Here is an 8,914-nt window from a genome sequence, read left to right as displayed (position 1 = left end):
CAAGTCCGGGTACCCTAGTCTCCGCGAAGCGGCGGCTTTGGGCGGAACCATTCTCCGGAGATGGAAAGGGGAGGAGAAATCCTTCACTATGAACCCAAACCAGCGGAACCCGCGGGAAACACACCCAACTCTTTCCCTCTCTCTTTCTTTACGCAATCCCTCTATTTCTCCACCACTTGTTTCTTTCCTGTGCGATTCCGAGTCCCGGGCACCACTAGTTGCTCCTTAGCTACCCCCTCCTCCAATCGTGGTACAGCCCGGGGGCGCCCGCTCCGGGCACAGGTTATAAAGGCTCGGCTGCGGCAGCGGACTGCGGACTCAAGATGCGCCCCAAAGAGCAGGGACAGGGCTGCGCCGGGGAAGGGCCGGGGTCCGGTTCCGGGTCCGGTTCCGGGCCTGGTTCCGGGGACCCAGCAACAGTTACCCCGGCTCCCCCGCCGGTAGCCAGTCCTACTCCAGAGCCCGAGCCCGCCCCCACGCAGGCACCGGGGACTGGACAGGGGACAGGTTCCCGAGCAGCCTCAGGATCCCAATCCGGATCTCGCCCGGCCTCCCAGACTGGAGCCAAGACGGGAGCCCAGCGCCCATCTGGCCAGTCCGTGCCTGACAACTCGGATGCGCCGTGGACCCGCTTTATATTCCAAGGGCCCTATGGTCCCAAGGCCACTGGCCTGGGGACTGGAAAGGCGGCGAGCATCTGGAAGACACCTGCCGCCTACATTGGCAGGCGTCCTGGGGTGTCCGGCCCTGCGCGCGCCGCATTCATTCGAGAACTGGAAGAAGGTAACCTGGGTCCCTGAGATCCCGGAGCGGGTGGGACTAGGACAGCTCCAGGGAGGAGGGGTTCTGTCGGGCCGGGCGCCTCGCCCTCTCTGGTACTGTCTCATCCCTCCATCATCCCCGCGATGTCACTTTCTTCGATGCCTGTCTGGTCGCCCCTTCCTCATCTCCCATCTCTGTGGGTCTCTGGTTTTTGTCAGTGCGTCAGGTCCAGGGCCAGCGCTCTTCCCCGCCCCCTCTTCGCGCCTGTTGCTGCGGCAGATCTGCGCACTCTCAGTGCCCCCTCCCCGTCTACCGCAGTGCCAGCAGAGGGGCGGGGGCTGCGGGAGGGCGCTGCCGGGCGCGCTCTGAGCTTGCGCTGGCCGGCGGGGCTCTCCGGCGGTGGAGAGGTGGGCGGGCGGAGCGGAGCTGGAGGCTTTGGCCACTTCTTTGCTGCCAGGGTCCTGATTGCGCTTTCCTCCGCGGGGGGGGGGGAGTGGGCGGGGGGCTAGGGCAGCCGTCTGCATTGGTTCTAGAGGCTTAGGTGCCTCTCAATCAGTGCTGGAGAAGTCTCTTCATCCTCTCTTCTGCACACGCAACAGGTGTGGGGGTGGGTGACTGCGTATTTTTATGACCCAGGAGGCTCTGGTGAGCTGGCTAGGCTGCCTGCTGGGTAAGGGGTGATGAGTCAGTCTTTTTGGGGCAGGAAGGGAGCTCCATCTTCTTACTCCATGACCCTGGGTATTGAGGGGAGCAGTGAGCTGTGGGTAGCATATGCTACATTCCTGACATGGTGGGGCTTTCTCTCCCCATCCCCACCTTTTGCAGCGCTCTGTCCTAACCTACCTCCAGTCAAGAAGATCACCCAAGAAGATATCAAAGTGATGTTATATTTGCTGGAGGAGGTGGGTACCACCTTCCCCACCCAAAGCCAGCTCCAGACCTTAGCCTGGTGCCCATTTTAATTTTACCCTGTGTGTGGTATGGTTCTGGGTCTTGTCTGTTTCCTGCCTGCCCCCCCCTTGGGGGGCGGTCAAGCTGAAGGTCCCTCTCCTGGAAGACATGTAGCTTGGGCCTCTTTTTTTTCCATAAGGAAAAACTGAGAGAGGCTCCACAGGAGGTTAACGGTACTCTCTGGTTTGGTACCTGGAGAACTAGGGGATGGGGATGGTTTCTCCTAGTGATCCCTTTGTACCCCTAACTTCTTCCAACTGTCTGGGAGGGCTCAGAAACTGGGAAGGTATACCCTATGGGTGGTGGTCCCTCTGCAGAGAGAGCGGGACCTGAATACGGCAGCTCGCATTGGCCAGTCTCTGGTGAAACAGAACAGTGTTTTGATGGAGGAGAACAGCAAGCTGGAAGCCATGCTGGGCTCGGCCAGGGAGGAGGTAACTGGCAGGGGAGGAGGGGGTGGGGGTTGGTCTACACCCTTCTCATGTCAGCACCTGCTCCTGTTGCCTGTCTACTCCCTGACCCTTGGCTCCTGTCCTCCTGCCAGATTTTACACCTCAGACACCAGGTGAACTTGCGGGATGACCTCCTTCAGCTCTATTCAGACTCTGAGGATGAGGATGAGGATGAAGAAGAGGAGGAGGAAGAAGAGAATGAAGAAGAGGAACATGAAGGAGAGGAAGAGCGAAAGCATGATCATCCCTATGATGCCCGCAAGCCGTGAGCATCTTGCCCTTGCACCTGGGCGTTCCTTCCCTTTTCTGAGCCTCTTGGTTCCTTGGTAAAGGGGATCACAGGCAGCATATCTGCTAGCGGGGTTGCTGGGACTCACTGAGACCACATTCTTAGCCCTGGTGTGTAAAGCCCTGGATGAGATGGAAACTGGGAACTCCACTCCTTTGTGTCCTGACTCCCATTGCTCTCTCCCCAGGACCCCTCAGGAGGAGTCCCGGCACCACTGCCCACAGCTGGAAGCCCTGCAGAAGAAGCTGAGGATGCTGGAGGAGGAGAATGACCAGCTGAGAGAGGAGGTGAAGACCTGGGAGGAGGGCAGGCCCTGGGCAGTGGGTGATGATGGCCCTGCCCCTTCCTCTCTCCCTCCCTCCAGGCCTCTCAACTGGACACCCTGGAGGATGAGGAGCAGATGCTCATCCTGGAATGTGTGGAGCAGTTTTGTACGTGATTTTGTAACTCGGGTAGGGGGCTGTCTTAAGGAGTGGAGGGAAGAAGCTGGGATTTGGAGTATGGAGACCTTAGTTCAAATCTTGGTTCTGGGACTTCGTAGCTGTGTAAGCTTGGACAAGTTCCTTGATCTCTCAGAACCTTCATCTTTAGAATGGGGATTAATGATCCCATCCCACTGCCCAGGCTGATCTCCCCAGGGTTTATGAAAATCAAGAAAGCAACACCTGAGGATGTGCTTTGTGCAGATTGTAAAGAGTGTACCAAAGCCACATGACTACTTGAAGCCTGTTTCCTTAGGCTTGTTTCCTTTGTTATTTAGGGGAGCAAGGAGGGAGCCAGGAGCTGCCAGAGGCCAGGCACCCAGGGCTGAGCTAGCTCAGAGTCATGTGTGGGTGGGTGGCATGCTGGTGTCATTCTATGTACTATATTTATGCAGATGAGCAGGCCCAGTGTTTGTTCCCGAGGAGCTCAAGTCTGGTCCCTGATATATAAAGACAATACCTGAGCTCATGCTGTCCTCTCACCCAAGCCTGGCCTTCCTTCTCCCTGGGTTTCACAGCTTCCCGAGTGGCCCCTTGGGTCCCCAAGTTTTGTTGCTTCTACCTCCTATGAATCTCAAGTCTCTTTCCTCCCTGAGATTCTGGCTACATCTATCCCAGGACACTCGTGCTCTTATAGGCCCTTCTGCATACAGCACAAATGAGTTTTCTTGAGTTTCAGGGATTGAACCCAGGGGTGCTTAACCACTGAGCCCCATTATTATTATTATTATTATTATTATTATTATTATTATTATTATTATTATTTTGAGACAGGGTCTTGCTAAGTTGCTTAGGGCCTCTCTCAACTGCTGAGGTTGGCTTTGAACTTGCAATCCTCCTGCCTCAGTTTCCTGAGCTGGCCCAAATGAGTTTTCTAAAATCTGACCATATCAGCCCTCTGCCTAAAACCCCCAAAAAGCTTCCTGCTGGACAAAGGATAACCCCACTGCCCTGAACACACCCCTCCACTGTCTGATGATTGGTTCTGAGCCTTTCCACTTTCCGCTTGGACTTGTTTCTTCTTTTCTTTTCCTGGTGGAGCCCTACCTGCCCTGTGGTCTCAGCGTGGTTCTTTCTTCCCAGAACCTTTCCCAGACCTTGCAAGACTCTGTGGGGTGCACAGCTATGCCCTCTCCCATGTGCCCTTGACATTGCCTCTGTTGTAGCCCATATTATGAATTACGATGAGTTCTTTCCCCCAGCTGTCTCCCCAATAGACTTGAACTCAGTGTGGGCTGGGGACCAGGTCTTGTCGACCATGTACCCTGGTGTCTCTGTTGCTGTCATAAACATTTATTGACAAGATCTGAGTGAGGAACACCAACCCTGTGGGACCCCTTGGCCCTCCAGGGGGGTTGAGGAGCGGGGACAGATAGGCACAAGGGAGCTGGGGCTGACCTGAACCCCGTCCCTAGCCGAGGCCAGCCAGCAGATGGCCGAGCTGTCAGAGGTGCTGGTGCTCAGACTGGAGAACTATGAACGGCAGCAGAAGGAGATTACCCAGCTGCAGGCCCAGATCGCGAAGCTGCAGCAGCGCTGCCAGTCGGTGGGTTGGAGTGTGGGGATCTCCCCAACCTGTCCAGGCTGTGGGACCCTAGTCTCCTTCTCCCTGCCCCTGCCTCATGCAGCACTGGCCTCCACCAGGCCCAACATCTCTGTGTGGGTGTTGGTGGAGATGCCAGAGAACTGCTCATCATGGCCACTCACTGTCCAAGGAGGGGATCACGGCCCTCTCAGAGACTCTCCCAGGCCGCATGACTCCCCTACCTTATATGTCAAGGGCTGCCAAACCCTCCTTGATGTGCCTGGTAGAGTGGGGTGGGGTGCATGTGCCTGGCCTGGGGAGACCTTGGTGGGGCTCATGGGCTCTGGGTTCTTGCAGTATGGGGCTGAGACTGAGAAGCTGCAGCATCAGCTGGCCTCCGAGAAGGGAGTCCATGTGCACCCCCAGGAAGAGGTGAGGTGCCCCATTCTCTTGCCTACCCTTGAGAGCCCCTGGCCTGAAGCAGAGACCTGAAGCCCTTGGCAGCTGCCTGGCTCTCCTAAGAGGACCAGCAGCTTTCAGGCAGGGATCGGGTCTTGTCCCTTTCTGCTCCCTTCCTTTCTGACCCAACTGGCAGGTCACTTGAGGTCTGGGAGGAGCAGGGTGCAAGGACCTGCCCAGGGTCACCCTGTGTGCTGTTCTTTGGATATGGAACCTAGGCCTCATGCCTCTTGGCCTTAGAGTCCCAACACAGCCTCTGGTTGGGTTCCCAACTGCAGGACCTGCGGGAGAAGTATGTGGACTGCGGGGGTGTAGTGTTTGAGCGCCCGGAGGAGGTGAAGACCCTCCGCCAACATGCTGTGGCACCCTCTGGCTCTGTCACCCACTATGCGTACACTGTGCCTCTGGTGAGGACCCTCCTTGACTCTGTATCCGACTACCTCCATGTGCCCTGTGTCTCTGCTCTCAGTCCCTTTCTGTGTCTGAGTGTGGATAGGGGCCCTGGGGGTTGTCTTCTGCCAATGTCCCTCGTCTCCACTGTAGGGGGCAATTCCAAATCTCCCACAGACACTGGCTGAGGAGCTCAGAACGTCTCTAAGGAGGATCATGTCGGACCCTGCGTATTTTATGGGCAGGTGTGTTGCTGGGACCCCGGACCCTGGCCTGGCCATGCTCACCCTGGCTTACCAAGTGGGTGAGCTTTCCTGGAGTGGGAGGGGTTGGCCCGCACCCTCTGCCCTGGCATGCTTCCCATGGTGCCCCCTGTTTCCCTGTACCACCCAGCCCCCTCCTCTGTTGACATAGTCTGAGATGCATCATTTGTCCCTGGGATTTTTTGGCGTGACTGGGCCCCAGGGACTTTGCAGTTTCAGCTCTATTGCCTCAGTATGCTGAAGGTCCTTTTCTCTGTTAAGGAATTATGGGATGCCAGCACGGGAAACGTCCAACCTGGGGTAAGCTGGCCATCTCCCATCATCTTACCTGTCAGCAGCCAGGTAGCCACGTGTAGCTGCTTCTGTGACCCTAGGACTCTAGGGAAGGCCCTGTTCTCTGGGCCCACTGGACTGAGAGTTGTTCTGGGAAGGAGTTGTTCCCTTTTCCTTCAAGTCTTGTCCCTTAGGTGGCTTGAACTTGCAATCCTCCTGCCTCAGTTTCCTGAGATTACAGGTGTGCGCTACTTAAGGCTGCTCTAAGTGGGAACCAAGGCCTTCCCTTCATCTGACCAGGAACTGAGAGGCAAATGACCTGGGATAGAACCATCTGGGACTCAGTCTCTTTACCATGAGTCCTTGGGCAAGTTACTTGACCTGTCTGAGCCTTTCTACAATGGATTTTGTTCCTATGGCAACTAGCTGGGGGGTGGGCTGTGAATATCCCTGCTGGTCACTTCCTTGTAGCAGGGTAGGGGATATAGGAGAAGTTGGGACCGAGGCAGAGTTGGTGGCTTTTCTTCTGGGGCAAGGGCTGGGTGTGTGAATCCTTGAAGCTAGTTCCCAGCTCCCCTCTTCTCTGGCTGGGACAGACCTTGGGAGGGACCCTCAGTTTCTGTGCAGGCCAGGGCAGGGTCAGGAGAGCTCGTAGAGGAGGGGGGGTGGTCCTGCTGGTTGGACTTTGCTCCTCGGCCTCACGGGTGGGAGAGTCCAGGGGGAGTGGAGGAGGGGCCAGTGGTATATGGAACTATGTCACTGTCTCCCTGCCCAGATATGACCCCCGCTACAGGGAGGAGCGAGAGCAGGAGCAGGAATTCAAGGCTGAGCAGGGCTTGATGCCTGCAGAGAATCTCATGCCGCCTGAAGATTTTGAGCCTGCAGAGGAGTTGGTGCCTGAGGAGGAGCTGGGGGCCACAGAGGAGGTGGGGCCAGCTGAGGAAGGACTGTCGGAAGATGCTGAGCTGGTGTCCGAGGACACTGAGGCCTGGGAGGAGGTGGAGCCCGAGGTGGATGAGGCCACACGGATGAATGTGGTGACCTCAGCCCTGGAGGCCAGCGGCCTGGGCCCTTCTCGCCTGGACATGAAGTATGTCCTCCAGCAACTAGCCAACTGGCAAGATGCCCATTACAGGCGGCAGCTGAGGCAGAAGATGCGCCAGAAAGAAGAGCTCTCCCGAGACGGCCTCCCTCCGACCAGCCGGACCAGCTGCAGATCATCCAGCCGATGAGAGGGGAGGGTAGGCGAGCCTCCAAGTGCTCACTTACCCCATCCCGGCCCCACCCAGCGTGCTGATTTGCATGGACTCTGCATATCATTTGCATAGGTACCTCAGGTCCTCCTCAAGGGGAACTGTGGTCCTGATGCTCGTTTTGTGGAATCTGCTTAGAAGTCCAGCTTTCCACCCACTTTTCTCCTGCGGGCTGGACTGGGGGTCAGGGCTGGGACTGTGTCCTCCCCCAGTGCTCCTCAGCTTCCTATCTGTCCACCCCTCCCCCACCCTCGGTCCTACCCACTCTGTCTCCAGGGCTCCCCAACCCTGCAGCAGTAGCCCAGTTGTTCACCCAGGACTGGAGGCTGGAGGAGGACAGGGCCAGCCACCCTCCCAGGGGCTGGGAGGAAAAGGGGCCTTTGGGGCCACTGAGGCATTGATATGAAGGCCTTCAGTAGCAAGGGCCACAGCTGGAGAAGTCCCCTGGGTGAGTCTGGAGGTGGACTCGTTTACCTGCAGGGTGATGGGTGAGTCAGGGTCTCCTCTCCCCAGCTAGAAACCCCACATTTGGGGAGCTGGACCTGCTGAGCCTTGGCCTTCTGGGCCCACCTGTAAGGAGTTCTCAGAGAGATGAAAGGTGGCCTGTGACACTCAGCACATCGAACCCTGCGTTAGCTCCTTTAATCCTCACACCCCTGTAGACAGGTCTTATTGCCTCACATTTGTTAGGTGAGGAAACTGTGAGGTTCAGTGAACTAAAGTCACTTGTTCAAGGTCATGCAGCTAGGAGTCAATCTGAGCCTATTCCCTACTGTGGGCAACGGGATCTGAGCTAACTTCACTGTATCCAGCATCTTTCCTGGTCCATCCCTCCCCACAGAGGAGGTCCTGGTGCCCCACTTGGCCAGGTGGGTCAACCTAGTTTATAACTTGTTGGCAGACTTCCTTCTATCTGGTCTGCCACCCCTCTAATGGCCCTTTGGTCACCAGTAGACAGAACAGGATTGGCCTCAGCAGGGCCACTGTGTAGAGTTGTGCAGCTTGTAAACGGAATCATGACTTTTGTGACTGTGTAACTATCTGTGGTGGCTTTCTGTCTTCTTCTGATACAGCCGGCCAGCCCCTACCTGCTGCCCGTGCCCGTGCCAGGCCGGCGGGGGTCAGGCCCTCGGGTCACATTCTCTCCCTTCTCTCCCAGGCTTTGCTCTTTCCCAGCAGCCTGCAGAGGCCCCTTGTTCCATTGCCAGGCCAAGTTCCACCCACCCCAGGCCCTCCTTCCCCTTTCAAAATGGGATTCCATGTCTGTCACCAGCCTACCAAGCCTTGTTCTGGGACAGGCTGAAGGAACCTCAGCCCTTGTTCTGTGGCTGGTAGAAAAGCCACAAAAGCTGGGCCTGGATCATATGGTGGCCCCAGGGGTGAAGGAAGACCAGAGGGAGGCCGGCCCCCTGCCAGACCCAGCTCTGAGATAGGTGGGACTGAGTTGGAGTGGGGCCCAGTTCTTATTGACTTTTAGGGACCTGGCTCTCTTCCCTTGTTCTTCTTCCTTTCTTCTCGGTCTTTATTACTGTGTGTAACCAGAAGTGTGCCTGTGTGTGGGTGGGTGAGGGGTCCCTCTACCCAGTGATGTGTCACCCCTACCCTGCCACCACCTGTGTAGCCTGTGAGTGTCCAGATTCCCTGCCCAAGGCCCAGTGCCTCCCTCTTGCCGTCCTCCCCCAGTGCCCCTTGTTTCTTCGTTCTAGTTGTTCTGCCCTTTCCCACCCCTTTGCTCGTAAACAGCTGGGGTCTGGGGCTCAGGACCCCTGTGAGTGCCTGCCCCGCCTCCCACAGCGCTTCTCAGTCTCGTTGCTT

The 8,914-nt window shown here is 57.1% G+C and overlaps 1 protein-coding gene across 1 annotated transcript; it reads left to right on the top strand.

Annotated features, from left to right (window-relative positions):
• The first annotated feature begins 323 nt into the window (after positions 1–323).
• Positions 324–7,078, top strand: Hap1 (huntingtin associated protein 1). Its single transcript, XM_026386830.2, is given in 13 exon segments — positions 324–783; positions 1,588–1,668; positions 1,982–2,016; positions 2,019–2,147; positions 2,258–2,430; positions 2,642–2,741; positions 2,819–2,885; positions 4,352–4,482; positions 4,819–4,898; positions 5,174–5,327; positions 5,464–5,555; positions 5,835–5,873; positions 6,622–7,078. Coding segments are annotated over 13 exon segments (1,998 nt in total).
• Positions 7,079–8,914: the final 1,836 nt, after the last annotated feature.

The sequence above is a fragment of the Urocitellus parryii genome, chromosome 7, assembly GCF_045843805.1.
Source record: "Urocitellus parryii isolate mUroPar1 chromosome 7, mUroPar1.hap1, whole genome shotgun sequence".
NCBI classification, from domain to species: Eukaryota; Metazoa; Chordata; class Mammalia; order Rodentia; family Sciuridae; genus Urocitellus; species Urocitellus parryii.
Note: the sequence above shows the minus strand (reverse complement) of the source record. Positions and strands in the feature narration are given on the sequence as shown.